This window comes from Pteropus medius, unplaced genomic scaffold (genome assembly GCF_902729225.1).
Source record: "Pteropus medius unplaced genomic scaffold, Ma_sr-lr_union100, whole genome shotgun sequence".
NCBI lineage: Eukaryota > Metazoa > Chordata > Mammalia > Chiroptera > Pteropodidae > Pteropus > Pteropus medius.
This window is the reverse complement of record NW_024351731.1, coordinates 1,152,826-1,177,593: the sequence shown is the minus strand read 5'-3', so window position 1 is coordinate 1,177,593 and position 24,768 is coordinate 1,152,826. Positions and strand designations below refer to the sequence as shown.

General features: G+C 40.7%; 1 protein-coding gene and 1 pseudogene across 1 annotated transcript in view; one reads left to right on the top strand and one right to left on the bottom strand.

Moving 5' to 3' along the window:
- EFR3A (EFR3 homolog A) overlaps positions 1 to 16,281 on the bottom strand; it is a 76,560-nt gene extending 60,279 nt beyond the window's left edge. The window contains exon 1 of the mRNA XM_039845883.1: positions 16,056 to 16,281. Within this exon, the coding sequence (XP_039701817.1) occupies positions 16,056 to 16,065 (10 nt within the window). The 5' untranslated portion in view covers positions 16,066 to 16,281. The remainder of the gene's footprint in view (positions 1 to 16,055) is intronic.
- Positions 9,476 to 9,594, top strand: LOC120588902 (uncharacterized; annotated as a pseudogene).
- Positions 16,282 to 24,768: the final 8,487 nt, after the last annotated feature.

Genomic DNA, 24,768 nt, shown 5'->3' with positions numbered 1-24,768 from the left:
AAGGCTAAAATAACTGATTAGAATGAGACAACAGCAAAAGGAAAGTTCTACTGTCATAATAAAGATTTTAGTCTTTGATTTCATGATCGTACATAAATATAAGGTACAAGTTTCTTAACTTTTTCTTCATTAATGTGGTCCTTTTGTTTACTATGTGCTAAACATTAAAAAAAGTAATATTGCAGTATGTTCACCTTAGCTACATAGTATATCATATATAGTTCAACTAAGTTAAATAAACCTGAAAGCATAGAAGATACAAATGGTCTTTTCAAATCAACACAATACTTTCTGAAACCTTGTGAATGCGTTGCATCCATGATCAATGAACTAAGCCTCTAAAACAGCCATCAGAGCTAGTATCTGACCTACTATGTTTCATAATTTTTGAAGCATGCATATTTTTTAAGTCATGGTGAACACCAGCATTACCTTGGTGTGTTCACTGGAGTGCACATCACTATTGTCTTTTTTATGCATCGTTAGCAAAATTTAAGGAAAGAGGACTTTGGTTTTTTGTTTTTTTTTTTAAGTTATTTCTTCCCTTTGGCCATAGGAAAGAAACGACTTATTCTTGAGAACTTCTCCATTCAGATTTTTGTATAGGCAGGTATATTTATATCATTTTTATGTTTTTGTGTTTTCATATTTTACATACTGTGAAATCGAATCTAAATCACTTCATCATAATCATTTTTATATAATTCTCTGGATGCTCTTCACATATCGGCGGTCACAGATGAGGTACAATGCATTACCTGCCTTTAAGTAGGTACCTTACTGTCAATTGAAGGGAGTTTTGCCCCACTTCATGGATTCTTCAAAAATGTATTGCTAATGGGTCTAACTGTGGATGGATTGTGGTAGAGAATATTTGCAGGCTACGAAATGCAATTCATAATGCTTAATAAAAATCTTCATTCTTTTAGTTTTAAAAAATGCTTAGCACAGCATGTGTCACATATTAAATGTTAAAATATCAGGTATTGCCCAGATATTTAAAGGATGTTACATACAAAACAGCCTAGTCTGTGATGCCCTCACAGTACAGAATTCAGATACAGGTAGTCAGAATGGAGGATTCCCTGAGCATCCAAACGGGATCATCTGCCAGTTGCTGTCAAGACTCGGACTAGAAGTTACATTAAGTCATCTCTCCGTGATTCCTTCTAACTTTAAATGCAAATGACACTCCAATTCAAAAGCAAAGGAACATTAACGAACATCAACTCCATGTAAAGTAATATGCAAAGTACTAGGAAAGGTACAGAAAAGACCAGCAATGGAAAATATTATTTACAAGAACTCATATGTCTGAAAGGGTGGAATAAGGCACACACATAAGCAATATTAGTAAAACATAAGAAAAATGAGAATTCACATAACTAGAGAAGTCTAGAAAAGCTACTGAGCGCCTGGGACCCCATCCCCTGGGGCTGTGGACCAGAACCAGTCTATAACCTGGCCACACAGCAGGAGGTGAGCAGCGAGAGAGCCAGCCAAGCTTCATCTTTATCTGCAGCCGCTCCCCAGAGCTAGTAGCATCCTGCCTCAAGAGATTCTCATAGGAGCACTGGTCCCTGGTGCCAAAAAGGTTGGGAACCACTGATTAGGGGATGTGAAAATGAGCTCAGCCAAGCACAACTGAGTAAAATGACTAGCCAAGCTAATATAGCTTTGGAGACTAAGGGGAAAAAACAACTGGAAAGATAAATTAGCAGTAGAGTAAAGACATATATATTAAATATATTGTTCTCTTTCCTCAAAATTTTAGAAGATCTTAGATACACAGATGAGAAATTCTGACTTCACTTTGTAGGCAACGTTAACAACTTATGTTTAAGGAGGGCAGAAGCATGATGAAAATAATGCAATTATGAGTTCAGTCTGCTGACTGCATCGAATGATTAAAAAATTACTTGGGGGAAAAACTGTAAGATAATCATATTAATAGCTATGAGAGAAAATCCAGAATCAAGGACAAAGGATGGAGATCTTTCAATTAAAACCTGGCTTAAGACGACTGTACCTAAAAGTATTTAATGTACTTAAGACAGTATAGACAGTATAAAGTTTTAAAAAATATAATCAGATGTTCATATTGCTATTAAATAGTTTCAGTTTATTTAATTAGATGTATGTTATTTCTGAGTATTATAAAATTATTGGGGACTGTTTGTGGAAATGATTCCTATGGTATAAAAAGCTAATCATCATACTTTGGTACTAAATAACCTCTATATTGGTCCTTAGTTCTCATGAGAAACAATCTAATAAACATTCTTTTTATGGCCTAAGAAAGGGGAGCTGAATAACAACTCTTAGCAAGACACACCAACTGCAGCAAAGTAAGTCAACAAGGTCTCAGAACACAAGCTGAACGTCAAAATGTAAATCGTGCTGCAGGCTTAAGATTTTTAATTACTCAAGGAAGGAATACACCTACTACATCTGTCAATGACTATTTGAAAGTCAATTTCATTCATCTGCACTTACCACTGTTCCCACTTCTTTATAAGTCAAAGGAGGCTGCTTCCTAAGGAAAGCTGAAGGTACAGATGGTTTAAGGCATCAGTTCCTCCCACACTGCACACTGGCAAAGAACGTAAAGCAGGGAACCTGGACCTCGGTTAGCTAATGTAGGCTGCCATTTTTTCTCATTTTCATGCTTTGATACTTCCCTTCCAAATTTACCTGCCATGCACGTAACAAGAAAGTCTACTAAAGTTCTTGGTAAAGAAAACACTTCATATTAAAATCAGATGAACGTTTAAAGTTCAATCTTAGACTCACAGTAACAACTTTTTATTCCTCCTTCCTCCCCAAAAGTTGCCTGAACGTGGCATTTCCAATTTGTGAAAGTGAAAAAAACAAAAAAATTCCAGATGCCTTTGAAAGGCTGTTGTTAGGTCTATGTAAGGCAGAGTGAACAACGGAAAGAATGCGAGTTTGAAATACTTTAAGGACTCTGCCCTCCACAACTTAAAACACTTGTATTGTGATTATGGTAACCTGGTACTAGATGACTTCAGATTTTTAAACTTAAAAAATACCATGTAAGTCTGAAAATTCAAACATAAAAATATCTTCCTAACGATTAAGAAATTAAAAAGAACTGGCATTTCAGAATTTTAGAAAAGTCTCCTAATAGTTATCGAAGTGTGAGTCCCACTGAATCAAAATCTGGGAGGAAAGAAAGATGAGGCATCTGAGAATTCACATTTGTAATTGTTGCTTGGGTAATTCCCAGGGTAGTTTTTGTTTTACATAAAAAGCAAGTACTTTCCATATACTTAAAACAGGTAAATTTTATAGTATACAATATCTCAATAAAGCTGTTTTTAAAAATCATTTTTTTCCTTCATTATGCTTATTGTAACCTTAATATGTAGCTGTAAAACTAAGGTCGAAGTTTAAAACCTGACCACAAGCAACCCTATTGTCCAAAATGGATACCTGGACATGAGGCCCAGCAAACAAAATTCCCGCTTAAACAAACTAAGACACTACAATCTGGGAAAATAAACCCTGATATCAAAAGATGTTAATTTGTCACCATTATGAGCATAAGCAATGACTGTGACTTTTCTCAGTTACCTATGTTGGTTTGAGTTGTTTTTATTTTAAAATCCTCTGAATATTTCACAAGTAGGATATGAGTTATTCCAGGAAAAATTTAAAACAGCTTTAAAATTCCCCAATTACTTAAATTTTAACAAATTTTGATCTCATTAGTCACAAAGTAACAAGTGTTAAATCTGTGTGGGTGTCTGTAACTTCCAAAATTATTTTTAGAACAAATATGTTTAATGTACCAACAGCATTGATTCTTCTTATAGATATCATAACGCCCACGGTATTGACACCATATGTTGGAGATTTTCATTTGAATAGAGATAATTAAGTTTTCTGATCAAAGAGTAAAGGAAAAGATAGGTGGCATTCTAACTATGTATCTAAACAGAATGTATATTCTAAAATTATTTCTCTATCAAAAGTTTGAAGATAGCAAAATATAACATAGGACTTGAGTAAGCCTAGCTACGTAAAAAGTTTAATTAAAAAAATATTAAGCTACTGATTTAAGCCTTCGAGGTTCAGTGCTTGATACAGTTTCCCCAAATATCTAACTAAAGCACAAAGACTCTAAACATTTTGTATTCACATCATACATGAGATTGTGGTGATACAAAAATCAAAGGCCTAAGGATTCTTTCAATTTTCAGATATTCTTTTATCTATCACACACACTACGGTCATGGTATACACTGTTGATTTTTACGTTAATCGAGTCTAGGAAGGCAATCGAATCTTTTCTAATATTGTTAAATGAATCATAAACCAAAATCTTATGCTACCGTATTTCAATGTATTATTAAATTTCCCTCAAGTTCAAAGTTAAGAGTTATTACTACTAATGCATGGAAGGAAAAAAAACACAACTTTCTTCAGCTTTATAGACAAAGAACCTAGGAATCTGTATACATTTGTAGTATTCATGTTATTATTACAATTATAAAAACTTATTTACTCTTGAAAATATTAAAGGGTCAATTTTAAAAAGTATCTCGCTTTAATTCAAATACTCAAGTTGTTAGCAGTGCAACTTTAAATTTAAAAAATTAAGAATGGTGGAATCAACTGCCATTCCAGCAAAAGCTCAGCAGCTGAACCAAACTTCCTCATACTCACCTCTCCCCAATGTTCTTGGAACCACTGGACGCGGAGCTTTTAAAGCTGCTCAGCCCTTCACAGCATGTCGCCGTACCCTACTGTCAGGGCAGCAACAAGAAATGTTGAAAAAAGAGACCAGAGCCTATTTACTGCATTACGCTGGGTAAACACACAAAATCCAATGGACAGGGAAAGCAAAAGGAGGAGCATGAGCTGTGTAAGGGGAGAAAGTCGAGCTAAAAACTCAGCGCTAAATGATGCTCTCAGGTCGAGTCTCTAAATGCTCCTCAGTTGTTTGTTTAAACAGAGCAGTTCCTCAGTGAGCTTACACAGGCATTGTACCTGCGGCCAGAAAATCGCTCAGTTCTTTCAATGACGCACGTAATGACGACGTTTATGACAGCAAAGAGATGCTAAGTTACTAATAAGCATAGTTTTGACTGAAATATTTTAGATTACACATGGGGAGCGGCCCTGATTTCTACTTGCAAACTGCACAGTTAAGTGTGTCTACCCAGGAGCTGTAAAACACTTTACATCCACTCAACCAAGTATCATCTGACAATTTCTTCCCGTGCTAGGAAGCAGTGATGAGACAGTTAAGGACATAAGTACAGAACAGTACACACGCGATCATCTTTAAGTCCCAAAGTTTTAAGATAAGATTTTTTCCTAACACTTCGTAAATTATCATTGACATAGCATCAAACAGTAACACTGTCCGGCTTTTCTTTCACTTGCCATATAAGAATGTTTCAAACATTAGAAACGAATGCACTGCCATTTGAACCCTTACATAATTCCTGTCACGCCAGCATCGGTTGCAGTGGTACTGGTTTTAGTAATGCCCCACCACCTGCTCCCTCTTTGGTTCCCCTGACTATTCAGTGCTTAAATGAACATGTTCCCCTAGAATCTGCCATAAGCCTCTTTGCTCTCTTCACAAGCTATCCTTCAGTGATTTCATCCACTGCTATTCCTGAAAAATGCACCCTGAATGTGCTTAAGGCACTACGCACTTACCATGCTCTAAGGTGGACTCCGCTTCCATCGTAAGTCCCCCAAACTGCTCTCTACACAAGTCCATGTATATCAAACAAGAGCGATTCACCCAAATGATCAAGCCTGCAGCCTGGGAGTGAATCCTACCTCCTCCTTCTCCCCCAAACCCTCATCCAGTTAATCCCATCAACTGCACTTCCCCATCAGCAGTCAGGCTCCACAGCAATCCACCCTGCTACCCCCATCCAAGTCCGAAGCCTGCCATTCAGACAGCTGACCTTTCATAACCTCTAACTCCTCTCCCTCCAACCTCTCATATGTTTTCCATAGCAATTTCTGTTTCTCTTTCAGTAATTTGAGTGATGCTACAAATATACACCAACTGTGCACCAGGGGCCAAGCACTCTATCAAAAGCTACGTACACAGAACCAGAGAACAGGCGCAGTGCTCACAAAGCTCCCCGTCTGGGCCATGCCTTCCTCACCAGACTAAACTGCATGACAGCAGGAACGATGTCCATGCAGATACCTATTACGTCCAGTAGGAGGATGCTGGGTATTCTCAGTGTCTAGCATAGTAACTGACAGTGCACTAAGCATCTGCTGATTAAAAGACAGTTTTATCGCATATACCAGGTCTTCACCTGCCCCAGCACAACTGACAGACTCAAGTGGCTGCTGGTTAGTTTCACCTGTACAACTCACTTCCAACATTTTCCCCAAACCCATACCAGTCCCATACTAGTGATCGCAATTTCTGATCACTTAGTATCTTTAGGTCACTTATGATATCGTCTTCCACTCATCCGCCCCCAGCAGTCTCTCCTCTGAACTCCGCAGCACCATTCTTGGGGGGCTGGCCATTTACTTATGTGTGTCACAGCCGTCTGCACAAGGTTCTATAAACTGCAGCCCATTTTCAAAGCTAGGGACTGCTTTTTTCACCTCTGTATTCGGTATCCTGCAGTGCCTTGCACACGTAGGCACTAAAATATCTGCAGAACGACTGAATCCCTAAGAGAAATCCAACAGGAAAAAAGAAAAGCTGAAAGAGAACATCTGACTCCAAGAGCGTACTGACAGAGCCCATCACAACTGAGATGACTACAAAGAGATTACATGACTCCACCTCTGGAGACCATTAGAGCAAAATAGGTGGCTTTGGGTTTTGCCTCTACGTTCTTAGGTGTTTGTTTCTAAAACATCTTAGGTTCTTGTCAGAAGGTATATCCTAATAACTATGACTATAAATTTCAAGCTTTTTAAAAGTACCCACCGTTCTCTGCCCACTGAAATGGAATGCAGAATCCCACCAATAAGAGAGATAGGAGCGCTACTCCAGCTGAAGCCGAGTCGGGTACACGGACGGGCCCACCGCGTCTTCCCAGCATCCTCTCTGCATGGCACTCCCTGCTGTGCTTCCATGGGAGACATTTTTAAAACTTTGGCTCTAAAGGGAGCTGAAGCATCCCTGGTGCCACCCTCCAGGTGGACCAAGGACCACATGGAATCCTCAGGAACTAACAACGGGAATCCTGTGCCAGGAAATGGAGCTTCTGCACAGGTAACAGAAATAGAACCGACCTGGGTAGACGCCCATGTTTCTCCCTTCTCTCTCGTAGACCTGAACTGCTCCACTTTGTGAAGCTGGTGCAGTAAGACAAACCTCGCACAGCTTCCCAAAGGTGTTTGCATCCTGGGAGGACCAAGCAGAAAACCAGGCTGGAACCAAGGGAAACGGCAGCATGGATCGATAATTCACTTAAATCTCTTTCTAACCTGGGCTGTAAACTAAAGAAACTAGACCTCTGAAGTTCACATAGTCCAGAACAGCTAAGAGGAAAAGTCCACAGGGACTCAGACCCCAAATCCCAGCTATTGTGCATTTGCTTGGAGTGCCCTCCTGTCTGCAGGTGCTCTTCGGGAACTAGGTGCAGCGGATGGCGACAATCCAAGGAGCAAATACCCTGTCCTGACACCATGCTAATTCCAATAACATGTTTATAAAGTATCTCCACTTCTGAAGCCCAAGCACATAAATTCTACTGCATCTAAATTTCCCTGAGATATCATCATTTTTCATTTAATGGATCAAATAGCTAGTAAAAATAACTAAGTTCATAAATCAATTTAAGTCAGGTGTCATAAATGGGCCACTCTTTTCAACTTTCAGGCCAGTCCGTTAGCCTGGCAGAGGACCTTTTGCAAAGCTTAGGTGGACCCAGCAATTGACGATGGCAAACCTGAACGCCTTATATTTCATTTTCTCTGCCCAGCAGCAGTGAGATCCATTTAAAGTTAAGTGCAACCACAGCAGAGTACTTTGCAGCAAATTGCCAAGACGGTTGTTGAAAAAGCCAATTAAATACCAGGGGTGTGAAGAACACTTAGTATTATCCAGAAAATTACTGTAGCAGAAATACCCTGGAGTTCAGGTAATGAAAAGAAAAATGTACAGCCAAATAACTCAGCAACTAAGAATAAAAACACAAATTAATGGCATATAGGGAGACAGAAGTCCTGTTGAAGACTGTAGAACAAAAAGTTTAATGCCTAAATATATAACACAGCAAACTTTTGATCTAGAGGAACAACAACAACAAAAAACCTAAGTAGTGATTCCTTCGTTAATAAAAATTAAAATCCTGCTATCTAATAATACCTAAACTTAGAGAGCTTTTAATAAATACGCAAAACAGAGAATAAGCCTATATGGAAAGAAGAAAAATAACAGTAGCTCTCGTTTGCTTTAGAGCATGAGAGTTGGCTCATTTCAACAACTGAATGAAGCTGGTAAACACAAATGATAAGAATTTTGGCAGGTTTGACATATTAATCATAGAAGGAATTGCCAACATTCATTTGTGATCATGTGGTCATACTTCCTAGAATTATGTTCATTCTACAACACACAATCATTCAAAAAAAACTTACAAACTCCCAATAAATTGAACCCACACATAATGATTCATCTCAACTTTTCAGGTTTTTATGACTGAAACCACCACTTAATAAATCAGAAATTATTTCCTCCTACTTTTAGAATAAAATATGAATGTAAGAAAAAAGCCTCATTATTTTACTTCCTATTCAGGAACAACATAACTCACCAACTACTGCTCAAAGCCATTCACAGAATTTTACATTTCCTGGCATGACAGCAATAGTAATGACAGCATATGCACTGTTTTTCTAAGCCATGTAAATGGTCAACACTGTTATATCAGTTACTCAAAATTCCTTTCTATGGGCTAAAGGAAGAACCAGTTCAGAGTAATATTTTAATGTTCCACTTCAGGTTTTTGAAAGAATTATGAAAAATTTGAAAAATTTATATAGAAAATAAAAATTTATATAGAAAATCTTAAGCATCTGGTTGTAGGATATATGTTAACTGTAGAAAATTTGGAAAACACAGTTATAGAGAAGAAAATAAAAACTCATGATCCCAGCATCTTCATAATTTTTAATAGTTACAAGATAATTTGTTGTAAGGATGTTCTATATTCAGTCTGCACCACTTCCCCATTATTGGATATTGAATTTTCTGGGTTTTCACTATTTTATAAACATTACTGTGATAGACATCTCAGCACAGAAATCTTGGTGGTCTACTGTTTTAATCTGTCCCAAAAATAGATTCTCAAGGAGAAATTACTGGGTCAATGGGTAGGAGCGTTACCACAGCACTTGATAAACTATTGCCATAATATTTTCCAAAAAAGCTGTACCAATTTAACCTTCTGCAGTTTGAACTTCACCTCACTGCCTTTGTCTGTTGTTTTAAAAAGTCTTTAGGATCTACGGCCATGCCACCCTGAACAAGCCGGATCCTGTCTGATCTCAGAAGCTAAGCAAGGTCAGGCCTGGTTAGTACTTGAATGGGAGACCACCTAGGAACACCAGGTGCTGTAGGCATAAAAAATAAGGGACTGTAAGCTGACAAGGTCCTTGCAATCTGTGAGGTAAACCAAGGGTTTCCTCACCTAAAAAAAAAATTTTGAATCCTGACAATCCAAAAATGATTTTCAGCTTTTTTTTTACACCCACAGCACCTGGTCTTCCTAGGTGGTCTCCCATCCAAGTACTAACCAGGCCCGACCCTGCTTAGCTTCCGAGATCAGGCAGGATCAGCGTGTTCAGGGTAGCATGGTAGCACAACCCTGGACGATCTCAGCTTTTAATTAGCATGTCTTTATTAGTGAAATTGAACCATTTCCCCCTAAACTTTTATTAAGCATTTGTATTTAAGACTTTTAAAGATGTAGGAGTGCACTTTAACCAAGCAGGTTGGTGGCGGTTTGCTTTCTGACTTGTATAAATGCTGCGAATATTTTTTATACTTGACATTAATTTAGAATCCTTCAAGTCTTCAGCCACAGATTTTTATAATACTTCTATCCCACCCCCTTTTCATCCCCCATAAAGGCGGTTTGAAGTATGCAGTGGAGAGAACACCCACTCAGGACTCCAGTGCCACACCACAGCCCAGCTGAATGGCACGCAACCCACCTGGTTTTGTCCTCCTCTTAATGATTGGAATAAACAGTCTTTTCAGCCACTAAATTCAATTTGATTTCATTTTTCCCTTTCTTAAGTTCCTTCTGTGGTGACCATAAGATTCTTAAATTAATTCTCTTCATGGATACGGATTTTAGAAAAGCCTTACTGAATATTCATCTACATTGTAATTCCAAGATTTCAGTAGGCTAGCAAAGATGTAAGAAAAAAACAATAAAATGTAAAAAATTGGGGGGGCTGATTAAAAAGTAGAGGAAAGACGTATCTAGAATGGCATGATATATTTGGCAAATGATGATTACTCTTCCACGACCTGACTTACAATGCTCTGGTCAAAGAACAACCGTCACTGGTGATCTTCTCCATTTTCCTGGGGCTACATCTCAGTGCGCCTTTGAAGCTCTTAAAACTCCATATGAAACTTCATGTGAAAATCTGCATTCTTCCAGGGAAAAATAATCATGACTTTCCCTGGACTCTAAACAGGGTTCATTCTGCACAAATATTTAAGAACCTCCAGCCTAGACAAACAGCTCACGTCTTAGCTACTGGTCTAACCTTTCCTCCTTCAGAAGGGCGGGGGGCATATTGGGATTTTCTGTGCCCTCCTCTCCATTTCTGAGAATGTCAGGGACTGGTTTCCTTCAATATCAATAAAATCTTTTTACTGAATAGGGTACTCACTTCCTACATAGGGACTCTTCTAGAGAACACAGCGACTGACCTGTAAAAGTGGAGTTTGTAATGGAACCGGTGTTCATACAGAAACAAACACTGTAAGAGTCAGAGGTATGATAAAAATACCTGAGGAGTGATCCCTTCTTTCATAAAAATCAGAATCCTGCTATCTAAGAATCCCTGAAGACAGAGAGCAGTAAACATGCCAAAGGGAGACTACACGGAGCCAGATCTGTCCGCCGCCATCCATCCCGCTACTACAGACACTGAATAACTCGATCGTGCATACCAAAGTTGAGCTATGTGATGGGTAAACATGGCTTTCTCCTAAGAACTAGTACCTTTATCTGACTCAGGAAAAAAGGGCTTTTTTCCCTTGAGAAGGATGTAAGGGCTGGAGAGGGGTCAGAGAGGTGACAGTAGAAATCACAAGCCAGAGCCAGAGAAAGAAGTGTGCAGCTGTTCTGTTTAAAGCTGCCCACTGCGAACCACGCACAGCGGGAGTCGAGGCAGAGGGAGTGCCCCGGGAAGCAGACTTGCTCCTCACGCCAATCCCTCCACTCAGGTGACACAGTTTTGGGAGGCTTAGAACTGTCTGGAACTCCTGAGATGAAAAAGTAAGGAATAAGGGGAGGGGAACCTGCCCGCTCTGGCTTCCTGAAGGAGATCGACAGGGTCCATGCGAGTCCAGGGTCACTGCTGACTGGATAAGGCCTGCAGGCTCCCTGCACCTCCAGGCAGAGAAGGCGAGCTCTGAGGAGTGGCCTGCGGGGACCCTGGATGGAACAGCAGGCCAGGCTGTGGGCACGGCTTCATCTATAACATTAAAGTGTTTATACCAGTGATTCTCAATCCAGGGGCCACTCTGCCCCCCAGGGGATATCTGGCAATGTCTGATATTTTGGTTGTCACAACTCTGGACGACAGGGAGGACTACTGCTAGCTTCTAGTGAGTAGGGGTCAAAGATGCTGCTAAACATTCTCCAATGCACAGGACAGGCCCCAAACGCCAAACCAAAAGTTGTCTGGTCCAAGACATCGAGGACGCAGAGGCTGAGAAACCCTGATTTAGACGATGACTTGCAGGCCTCCGTGTGTACGGTTGTCTCTCATGCCCTGAAAATGCCACAGGCAGGCCTACAAAGAACCTATTCTTATATTATAAAAATTTCATAACACTTTTTTATGGGAAAAAAACATTATTTCAGATTGTGATATCCAAAGAATAACTTCTCTGCCTCTAGTTAAGGTTCAATCAATCATTTATTCGACATTTTCCAAGCGCCCATTATGTACTTAGGCACTGTGCGAATCAACAGTGACAGTGTTGAAAGAACCTGGTCGTATGCGATGGCCGCAGGTTCCACTCCTGCCTGGCTCAAGCAGCGTGGGATGGAAACAGAACTAGGACTCTGAACTCAGCTCCATCGAGTTCCAACCCCAGCGCTACCACTGTCATTAGGCAAGTTACTTAACTTCCCTGAACTTCGATCTCTCCATTTCTATAGTAGGTCAAATGGGGCCTCTTTCAAAGTGGGCAATAATAAGATAATTCATATAAAGCGCAAAGTATACAGCCTGCCATACAATCAGTATTTAATAATTCCTATTACTAAGTGTAAATTTTAAGTTTTTATAAAATAATCATTAAGTTAGAAACTGCTAATATGCCTACTGTCATTGTGATAACTGGAACACAATTTTAGTAAATTTCATGGTATAGAAAGTCTTCAAATTCTGGCTCCTCTTCCCTTCTCTGGCCTTATCTCCCACCACCTATGTCATCTTTAATGCAGACCTATGTCCCCATGAGCAGATAGAGAAAACTTGTTTCTTTTAAAATGTATAATATTAAAAGATGAGATCTGGTAGTAACCAAAACAGTGTCAAGCCAAAGGTCACTGTGAGAAAGAAAAGTCTTCATCTATAATTCTGGGAGGGGGAGAGAGGGAAAGAGGAAGGGGGGGGTGGGGAGAGAGGATGGATGAACACAAATGCGCAACAGTCAGTAATAGGTCAAGTTTACTTGTAATGTGTTTCTAAACAGAAACACTTCAACCAGCATCCATCCTTTACTTCGAAATTCATTTATAGACTACACTTCTTTCAGAAGAATGGATTGAAAAATAAGTCAAATATAATAGCTTCATCAATAGAAAAAAAAACCAAACATGGAGTGACCACACTACCACAGCCTAACAAATCTGGCTAGCCACCAATGCCAATATCTAAACAAGAAAAGAAAGCATTAACCACAAATCATACTTATACTGAAAACACAGCTTAACAGCAAACAATGTTTAAGAGTTTCAGGATACCCTAGCCAATGTACAGTAATCTTTCAGATATAATAAAAGAGCACATTTCACTGGACCTGTTTTGAGGCAAATTATCTGTCAACTAAGGAGCCCTTTCATATAAGTAGTTTATTAAACAGTTTAAGTCCATGCCTATATAACTAAGCATCTGTTAAGCACACTCGTGGAATGCCAGGGAAAAATAAACATTATCTATGCCCTACAGATTACAGGGCCCAGATTTGTATTCAAGTCCTGGTTCTACTTCATGTGTGACCTTAGTCAAGTTACTGAAACTCATTTTCCTGATATATGAAATAAAATTAAATGATTGGATTAATAAGCTTTGACATTTTTTCCACTCGAATCCCGATTCAGGCTTTGAAAATCTTTAAGATCAAAATGTTTAATGATCCTTTGAAGGGAGAAAGATGAAAAAAAGGGTTTTACAGACACGCTGTGTCAAATTATAGGTCTGAAAGATTATTTAGTGAAAGTCTTGAAGTCTATACTTAGTGATTGTTGAAAACTACTAGATGAATGTAAGTGACAGGACCACAGAATTATTCTTCTGTCTCAGCAGCTTCCTGTCAGGCATACTTCCAGGTAGTTGCTTTCTGAAAAAGTCTATGGCTTTCCAAAAAAACCCCAGTGACGCTACTATTAAGTCATGAGATACACAACTGCTTAGGCTTCAAGGATATTCCATGCTCCATTGGACTTTACTTATCAGTACCAGTTTCCAGGCACTGAGAATATTGACCTTCCAAGTAAGTAACAAAATAGCAATTGCTGAATAATTCTCTGACTTGGAGCAAGGGTCCCTCTCCTAATTATAGAGTCCGAGAGAACCCCAAGATCATCTCCAACACTTCCACTTTACAGAAAAGCATTGCGTTTATCTCACTAAACCCTTAAAGATTAACTGGCTGTAAATGAGCCTCTTAACTCACTTGACATTGGAGAAAAAAAAAAAAACAAGCTAAACATATTTGGAGAGAGTTTTCTCCCTAAAAACATCCCTTAAGAAAGTAATAATTTTGCTCTCTCTGCTTATGTACCTAACAGGCTGGGAATTCACTCTACACTCAGAATTTCTGAGAAGTACTACACTGTCCACTGCACTATCCCAGCAATTTTGATGGTTTTGGCCACAAAGTTATAGAAAATGTACCATAATAAATATTAACGATAATAATAATAACTCAAACATTTCACTTGCCTTCCAGACACATGAAATCTGCATTCTGAACTATGCAAAATACAGCATGGCTCATCCTTACATCATTTTACGCTGTAAATCATACCTTTTAAAAGAAATTAGTTTTCTATATGCACTCTATGAAGCTAGATAACCTTAGAACATAACTAAAATTTTAATTTCAAAGGATCTTTATATCACCAGATTACCAATAAATTCCACTTGAAGCCTTAACTTTCAAGAAGACATTTATCCTTTCTCCTTTGCTTTCTCAGAAAGTAAAAGGTTAGTACAGTGCTAATCTCAAATATTCACAGAATAACATCAACATAAATTTAGAAATAATAAACTGACAAAGATGATGATGATGATGATATTCCTCCAATCAAGAGGACTAAAAATATAAACCGCCGACATATTTCCTGGATACAAAATCCAAGAACAAGATTTAAGGATACACAGTACTGTGTTAAGAAAATAAAATCCTCCTCACCCACACATATATGAGTTAGAAGTAATGTTTATATCAAGATTATTTAAAGATTTTTTTTTTTTTAGATTATTTAAAGACTTGTCTGCATTACAAACCTTTCAAATATCGGGAAATAATTCCGCTTTATCCACCACTAGACAAAACATGCATCTGAAGCTGACCTGGAAATCCAGTCTCCCATATGTCTACCAAAATAAGGACAATTAGGAAAAGCTATGAATTCTAAGAAATATGAGCTAATTAGGAACATAGTGAAGAGGGCTTAAAGCTTCTACAGAACACTTACTCAAAAGAGCCCTACGGGAAAATTATCTCAAATCAATAATCATCATGCTTCCTCTCTGTCCAAGATCAGGTGGTCTGCACATATCCATATGGGCCTCTGAGTTTCAAGTCACATTGCGATTCTCTGGGTCGTTTTAAAATGGGTCACTAGTAGTATTCTACTACCCCGTTTGTCCAAAATGCCTCCGATGTCCAGTGATTTTCAAAGTTCAGGGTCCTTCAATAATACACAGGACACTTATTACATACGCAGATTCCGGCCAAGGTCTGGAAACTTATTCGAAGAGTCTTAGGGAAGAGCCCTAAACCAACACTTTTAATGAGCCCAGGTGACTGAAACGGGTGATCCAACAGCCACACTGTAGGGTATCTAAGCCTAACGAGTTCCCCAAAGAACGCCTACTCCCACCACTCCGGACGTGTTACAAACGGCGAGCAAGTCGAGCCTGCTGGGGCTTCAGGGACGCGGGGACCACCCTGGGTGGAGCCCGGACCCCCCGAGCCGGTGCGTCCCACCGGGAAAGCCCTGATCCCGAGGAAGTGAGCAGGCAATGGCGACGGGACCGCAGTCGTTCTCAGCGTTTCCGTAAAGTCCCACTTTGCTCTGGAGAAGACTGGAAAGGGAGCCTGGGCTTTGGAGTCCCCCGGCAGAGGTTACTAGCAATTCTGCCGCTTGACTAACGCTGCGTCCTTAACGCTCGGGCCTCGGTTTTGCCGTCAGTGCAACGGGCTCACGCCACCGCCCCACCCCCCGGAAGGCTGAGCGGAAACGAAACCTACCAGGCTGCCCCCCGCCCCTGCTGGCCTCTCCGCCACCCAGGCGGGCGCCCCCCGAAGTGCGCGCCCAGCCGGCCGCCGCCTCCCAACGCCCCCCACCCGGCCCGACCTCCGCCCGGCCACTCACGGGTAGGCATGGTGACCCCGAGCCGCGCTCGCCGCCGCGGAGGCTCAGCGGGGCCGCGCAGGCCGCGCCGACCGCACCATGACACGCCGGCGCCGGGCCCGGAGGCTGGGACGAGGCGAAGGGCGAAAGGCGGAGAGAATGGACGCGAACCCCGCGGCTCACGCAACCAAGCCGGAGACAGCTGCCAGGGTCTGCCCAGCTCCGCGCCGGACGACGCGTTGGGCGTCCCCACGCCGTGACGTCAACACGTCGCCGACGTCCGGGCCCCGCCCCCACCAGTGGCGGAGCTCCGCCCAGGGGCCTGAGCCGTGGGGCTCGGAGGGGCTGGGGCGGAGGGGCTGCGGGAGGGCAGCGTCTAAAACAACTTCGGGCTTCGTTTTGTTATGAAACCCTAGTGATCTGAATAATATTTGATTTTATTAATCATTATTCGAAGTGCATTAGCAATATTTGTGTCTTACATTTGCACCACTTTATGAGTATGAGCATGACTGCTTTCAGTGCACTGAGGACCTACTGTAGGCTTTTTCTTTTTATGAGCTATTGAACGTGCAGTGCTTTCTGTGTTCTCTGATAGCATGATATATATATATATATATATTTTTTTTTTTTTTTTTTTGAGACGCGCTGAGGTCATTTGGGGTGATGGCTGCGAATTTTTGTAGAGGACAAAGTGTCATTTCCTCTTGATTTACTGGTGACTTTCAAAGAGATTTTACACCTCAGGAGTTAAGTTTCTTCCAGAGAGCGCCCTCCACTTGGCTGAGCCATTTGTCTCGGCCATTAATAATTGATGTATCTAATAGTCACCCAGCTAAGCGGACACTTGGAGGCTAGAGCATATGGCAACTCACATGCACTTTGCTAGGCACTGTGGGCTGTGGACAGCTCGTACCGAGAAATAGAAGGAAGCCACAGACGTCTGAAACTGTTTCTCGAACTACCTCAGGATCCTTTTGTGCCCGAATTACCTGGGAACCTGTTAAAAAGCAGATGGGCCAGGTCCTGAGCTAAACCTGAATCACAATTGATGACTCAAATAAGTATTTAAATTTGAGCACCTTTGTCCTAGAAAGTAGTACTCACATTCTGGTTAAAAAATATACTGTGAATTACTGAACAGGGAAGAGAAAGAAGATGAAGGTAAGAGCCAGGAAGAGCTTGGGGAAAATTCACTTCTTAAGGTGTACTTGGAAGAAAGAATTTGAATTAGCAAAGTCCTAGGGAGCCCTTAAAGGAGGCAGGTGGAGGGTGGAGGGTAAGTTAGTCACAGAAGCTGGTGTGAGTGAGTGTCTCTTGCTGGTGGTAAAGTAGTTGGCCAACACTTATTCTCTAACACACTGTTGCATATTTTTATTATCTATAAAATATTTACCACTCCCAGTTTTCTCCTCAAGACTTCCAAATTGCCTCTACTGTAGCACTTTTCCCTTTGAATCTTAATTAAACTGCCCCGAGTATTTGTAATCCACCACTGGACTATACACTTTCCAGAAAGCCATTTTCTGTTCATGTTTACGTATCTCTGTTTGGCCTATAGTAAGGGACTAGGGCATTTTAATTTAATAACTATATAAATAAATAAGTACATATTTATTCAATGAATAGGAAAACAAAACAGGTAACATAAATAGTTAACAACTTCACATACAAGCTTGGAATTAGTTTTTTAAGAAACCATTCCAGGTTCTCTATCAGGACAGTTAGCATTAAATTATCAGAAGCAGGACTCTGCAGAGTGGACAGTGTGGCAGAGAAACCAAGGAGAGGAGGCCTCAATACTGCTACAGAGAGGAGTGTTAGTGCCAAGTCTTGAGGGTGGCTGTAGAAAAGCGAAGAGCTGAATGTTACTGCAGAAGAAGAATCAGTGAGGTTTGTAGCCTGCTGACTTGGGAGCAAAAACATGGCATCTGTTAGTTATGTAACTCAAGGTCGGCATAAGGAAACCGATGGGGAGAGCAGCAGACAAGTTGGAAAGAACGCTGTTTTAGGAGGGAGTGTGATGTGTTTTAGGAGGGAGGAAGTCTTTGACATATTAAGCATAGGGTGACACCCAAGGGTGACATCTGAGTGAATAGATCCAAAGACAGCTGGGCATATCAGGCTGAAGGCAGGCAGGGGGAACTCAAGGTGAAAGATTTGGGAATCTTTGGCAGAGGAACAGAAGCTGAAGCCAGGAGTCAGAGAAAGCCTGCAGGGAGAGGGTGTGGAGCCAAAGAAATAGAAATAGTTCCAGAGGGCTTAGTGCCCCAGAAGCCAAGAGAAGATATGACTTTAGTCAAAAAGATGCAAATTCCAAAGAGCTCACAATAGTTTGATCTATAATAAGTTTGGTTCTTCATCCTCCCCTTCTTTCTTTTCTCCTCCACCTCCCCTCACCTCCCACTTCCTCTCCCTCTTTCTCTCCCTCCACACCTTCTTCTGTATTTTATCTAAGAATGTTTGCCTGTCCTGTACCACTCCCTCTGTCCCCTCTTGCCAATACCCTTCCCATCGCCTCTATACTAGTGTTCCTCTCTTGAAGTCCAATTTAGACTGGTAGGAATTGGGCTTTATCCATCTCTGTCAGTCCCCACACTGCCCAGCCCTTGTCCTTGTACGCTGTGTGTGGCCACACAGAGATGGGCCACTAGATCCCTTTTCCAAAAAGAATGACTGCCTGAAAATATTGATTAAAATGTTATTAGATCATTGTCAACATCCTATTAGACTTAGAGCATTATTAGCTTTTATCCCAAATTGCCCCAAAAAGCTCTGCTACCAGTTAAGTCTAATATTTGTTCCAATTTCTAAGTCAGGCACTGAGAAGATTCGCTTTAAATTATCACACATTTTATTGTTTAAAGGTAATTGCCAGCAAACTTACAGTTGATAAGAAATAATTGTAAGAATATTTACTTCTCCAAAAGTTTATTCCCAAAAAGTCATAATAATGCGATTTGATGCTCTTATTGCTTAGTTTTCTTTCCCACTAAATATTTATATCTGTAATAGGCCTTTCTTATGTCATTTCATTCCATCTTATTTCTGCCATTGGTTAATAGTGACTTGGGGTTTTCCGGTTCTTCTGAGGCATAAAAAAAAGCACACACTTTGGACTTAGAAAACCTGCGTTTGAATCCTGCTTTCTCCCTTACCTGGCCTCTTGACAATCTTTGACCTCTCTGGACTTAATTTTCCTCAATTTCAAAATCGAGAAACCTCTCCTCTCCTTATAGTGTGACATTTTCCGAGTCACCTCAAGGCAACTCTCAAGATTCTGATGTAATTTGGTCTGCAGTGTGACCTGGGCCTTGGACTTGCTTTAAAAGTTCCTCAGCTGTTTCTCTGTGCGGCCAAGGTCAAGCTTCATTGCTTTAGGAAAGAGGTGAAGCAGAAAGAGGCTCTAGTTCAGAGTCTCATATGCCTCATTATGCTATTTCTGTTGCCAGTTCAGCTCCTGTATTTTGACATCACTGCACTCTGAATTCCACAGTAATTTTTTCACACACACGCCAGCCAGAGTAGTTAGAAACACTCATGTGAACAAATGAAAAGAATAGGCCCTCTGATCCAGAAGGTCATTACCCAACCCTTTTTGTGCCAACTAGGACGCTGCACAAGGCACACGTTCCTTATCACCCTGCGAGCCAAATGCCACCGTCATCCATGGTTTATAAAGAAAATTACAAATGGATAGGGAGCAAAATCCTGAGATAATAAGGTTAAATGTTCTTGATTGAATCAGACAAAACAGCAGGAAACTCTTCTTTAGAAACACTATCATTTTAAACAATTAAAGGAAAGCACGATCTCTCATTGTTATTTACTAAAACGCTAGCTGGCTTTAGCATTTATCTCAGGGTGTAGTAGAGCTGCTAATGGGAGGGAAAAACTCCTTTAAATATACTGGCATTCTAGGTAGTGAGGTCTTTTACAAGTCTTTTATGACAGGTGGAATCAAATCTTATTTATTGCATTATACCCTGTTCTTGGAACACATTAGGTGCTTAGTAAACCTTTGCAGAAGATAGGGAGAGAGGAAGACAGGGAGGGAGAGGAAATTAAAGTGTTGGAAGAGGCTTTAGGTGGTAGATTGGAAAAACGGCCTTGATTTCTCTCCCTGGCCATATACACACTCTTGCAGCTGACTTTACGACGCCTGAAAGAGATACAAGCTTTCTCCATTCCTAAACCTGGGCTGGCCTTGTGATTGGCTTTGACCGCCGGCATGGTGACAAATATTATGCAAGCAGAGACATAGGAAATGTGAAGAAGCCTGGAGAGAGAGTCTCATCATCCCAATCGTCTCAGATAAGCCAGCCCAGCTGACCCATCAGCTCTGCAAATATTCAAGAATGAGTCTAGCCAAGAACAGCATGAAAACCCAGCTGAGAGCCACCCAGATTGTCAATACACAGGAGTCTCTGTGTGGGCAGTTCAACACCTCTTGAAAGGGACACTGGGGACACCATATCCTAGATCAGCGTAGCTCTTCATCCAGAATTCAAGTTGGAGATATGGAAAAAGCCAAAAGTTGGAGCAGAAATTAATAGCCTATGTGAAGTATTACAGAAATGTAAGGGAAGGCACGTGTATTAAAGTTTAGAACTGAGTAACATCCCCCCTCTTTTACTGTACCCTCAATCCTGCCAGCTTTGTGGTGGTTATGACAAGGAGTCATGAACAAGAACCTTTCAAAGAGGAAAGTGAATTTCAGGGAGACAAAGGTGGGGGCTTCTGGAGCCAGCTTCCCTTTCCTGGTGAAGTCTCCCCTGCCCCGCCAATTTTCAATCTCAGAGGATTTGGAATTTGCTTGTTTAAGGAAGAAGGCAATCTTACTAATTTACAGAGGTCTTCAATGGGGAAAGAGATAAGTTCTTGAGTTTGGTGATAAATGATAACTAGCAATAGTAGAGAGAGTATGTTTCACTGAGTATGTATTTTATAAAGAAATGAAGAAGAAACAAACTGAGAAGGAGCGATGGTTATAAGAATAGACATTTAGGAGTAAAATGAGGAGGAATCTACTCTCCCAAAGAAGGGATTAGTTGGCCAAAGGAAAACCCAGTGATTCATGAAATATGGCAAATAGAATTTCCCACGTTGCTATTAAACTTAGTTTCAGACTAATTGTCTAAAACCACCGTGAAGTTTGTACACTTTTAAACGGTGCCTGAACGGGTAAGCTTGGTGCATGTAGAGTTCTGAACCATCGCATGACGCAGACCATCGCACGACTCAGGTAAACAAACACAGCATGAAAATGAGGTGTGGCGGAAGAAGAGGGGGAAAACTGTCATCAACTTCTGCAGATATGACTGCTCGTTCACCTGCAAGGTAAAGGAACACGATTTTACATAACTAGGCAGGTGCCGGAGTTTAGATGTTTTATGAGTCAATTTTAAAATTGCCTAATTTAACCGAAAGATTTTAAAGAATAGTTTCTATCCATGAGTACTTATTCTAATATTCAATAAAATTGTTCTTAACATAATCTGGGCTGCTTTACTTGTTTTATAATTGTGCTAAGAATAAAATAAAGCACATCTTCCCAATCATATCGAGGCATGTTATGTTAATAAAATTTGGTAATATCTCACATAAACCAAATATATTTTCTAAATGCTGTTATAATGATGCAGAATAATAGAAAATATTTCTGATTGCGTTAACCAAAAATTTTTGCAGATTCCAATGATTCCAGCTGGAGAATTAATTACAATCTGTCTAATGGGAAAGATATGTTTTTAAAAGACATACATGCCAATTAGAGAGAATCTGGAAAACTCTGAAGAAGAAAATTTTAGTTATGACTAATTGTTACTCAGAAATAACATTTTGTTTTAGTATCTGGAAAAAGTCGTGTCGTGGACTTCAGAAAGTATAAATGATAAAAAGACAACAGAATCAATATCAAATGTATTTTCACTATTATTTGATTAATGTCTCTCTCTCTCTAGACTGTAAACTCTATATAGGCAGAAACCATACCTGCATTTGCTTACTATCGTATCCATGGTACCTAATAGCACTTAGTTCAGTATCTTTTACATGGTAAAAGTTCAGTTAATATTCATTGAATAAATGATATATCAGTCAGGCTTCAGTTTCAATCAACGGAAATCAACTCTTGACTGATTTAAGGAGAAAAGAAATTCATTAAAAGAGAACCAAGTATCTCACAGGGTTATCACGGAGCCTAAGGTTTTCAGCTCAGAGGTTACAGCCAGGAACAACATGCCACGTCACACCAACCCAGTCAGTGAAGCATCACTGGGCTGCCGTTTGCAACTCTTATACACCGTTGTTACTGGCACTTCTCAATGACTTTGGACATTGCTACTTTTGCCTCTGGCAACTCGGGGGGGCTGCCCCTACTGCTGCCACCACTGCTGCCCTTCCCAAACATAGATTCAGTGAGGTCCTGCTCTTTTTCACTAACCTCCAATTCAAAGTTTGGTGTCTGGTAGGCAAGATCAAGTCAGGTACCCAGCGGCAAGAAGGGGTGGGAAAACAGATGGAATTTTCAGACAGTAGCAGGAGGTGGGTTTGCCTTACCGGGGACACTTTCCACACATAGGAAGGGGGTTTAGATGCTGGGCAGCCAAAAATCATGGCAAATGCTCATTTGGCTGTTCAACAACTGCATGGCCACTGTATTTTTCCCATATCTACATGATCAAAACACACACACACACACACACACAATCAATAAAACCCTCACCTAATATAATGCAAATATGTCTCATAAAATAAAAATATATATATATATATTATATATTTGGATTCTCCCTTAAAGAATCCAACACAAAGTCATTTGAGTTACTAAATCCAGCCCCAGGTTTCAGGGTATCTGAGTGTTTTCCATTCTTATTCTACTGCAGTCACAACCCCATCTCAGTATTTTGTAGTCTACAGAAATAAATTGTGACATTAACTACTACCGAAACACCTTGTGGAACATAGCAGGCCAGAGAAAAACGATTAGTCAATACATTTGTGGACCTGCAGGACAATGAGGAAGAACATGCCCGTAGATGCTGAGTGCTAATTCCTAAGGCTGCAGTTGGTATTTATGAATTTATGACTTCTCTACTACCCATTTCTGGCCACGTTTGACTTCAGCCAGCTCCTCAGCCATCTTGCGGTCCTCTACCTGGTGGAGTGACCCATATTTCCGTTCCTGAGCAGAAGTACTCTGTGTTCTGCCCGCACGGGGTTCCTGTTATCTTCCACTAACTTTTGCCACTCGACGAGGCAATAATAGTAAAAGGCCATCACAGGAGTTCTCCTGGGATTCAGATATAGCCTTCCATGCTGCCATTGTGGAGTAAGCAACCAGCCTCTCCCAGCTGGTAAGAATTCATCATCCTAAGCAACACTTCAGCGCCCGGTTCCCCTGTTACTCTAATGGAGGAGTCTGAAGAGGCAGGCCCCCATTCAAAGAAAACAGTGTTCCCCATTCAAAAAAAAAAAAAAAAAAAGGAGTGCTATGTATCCCAAAGGAAACATTCTTTGCTTGGGCACTAAATTTTCTAAACCTTTAAAGTTTACAATTGTGGGAATGGAATGCAATGTATTCTGGTAATAGAAAAAATAGCCTACATATTATTAACGGGCTCAGAGCATATATGATATTCTGTATGCATAACTGTAATTCAGCCCAGCAAAGCAGCCGTTGGGCATCATAACCAAGTTTTCAAGAAGCCTTCCCACTGTTCTAGAAGGCCAGGAGTCCTTGGGTGATGGGGTATATGACAAGATTAGTGAATCCTGTGAGCTCACAGCTTTTTTCTTTTCACTGTAGAATGAGATCCTTGTTCAGAGGTCATGTTAAATGTAATACTCTGATGATGACGGAGGCATTTAGAACGTTCACGGATCTTCTGGCAGAACATTTGCGCTTAAAGGGAACTTATTTTCGGATTCTGCAGTGAATCTCCAGAAAGAGCATTTCTGGAGTGGGAGCATTTCTTGCTGCAGGAGGGGGCCAGGAAAATAAATGTTTGGACTTTCAGATTCCACAGGGGAGGTGAATTCTGCCTCCTATGTGGTGAGGTCAGATGCCGAATCAGAGAAGACTGAAGATCGTCCACTACAGAATGAGGGATTTAACAATGCAAAGTGGCCGAAAAAGAAAGGCGGTCAGAGCTGAAAGATGATGTCTAGTCACCTTGGGATTCCTCTCCTGCCCCCCAGGTCTACTTTCCCTCCCCAGCCCCCGTCGCTGCCCCCAGAAGCAGCTATATGAACTCCTTAACAGGGCTGGGTTCAAGGGATAATTGTGACCATTTTTGCAAATAATCTACCACCCAGGCTTCCCCGTCTAGACACAGCTGGAGTTGGAACCCCCTGCAACTCTCTGTTATGGAAGCAAGTTCCTTTTACCACAAGAGTAAACATGCTCTTTTTATAGGTAAACTGGTAAAAAGATAGACAAAAGGGCTAGGCTGTGCATTTCCAATTCTTCCAAACTCGCTGAAAGACACTCTTGCCTCAAAGAAAGTGAGTGGAGCTGAGAGAAGTCTGGTGTGTGACTCTAATGGATTTCCCTTCACTTGGAAGGAAACAACAGGTGTAAAGCAGAAATGTTCCCCCTTTAACGATAACAATAAGCGCCACCCCCTATTTTTTCTTTTGAATGACTAGGCTAAAACTACCCAGAGGATAGTGTGCCATTTGTCTTATGGCTTTGTCCAGGCAGATCCTTCCACATCTGAAAATATAATTC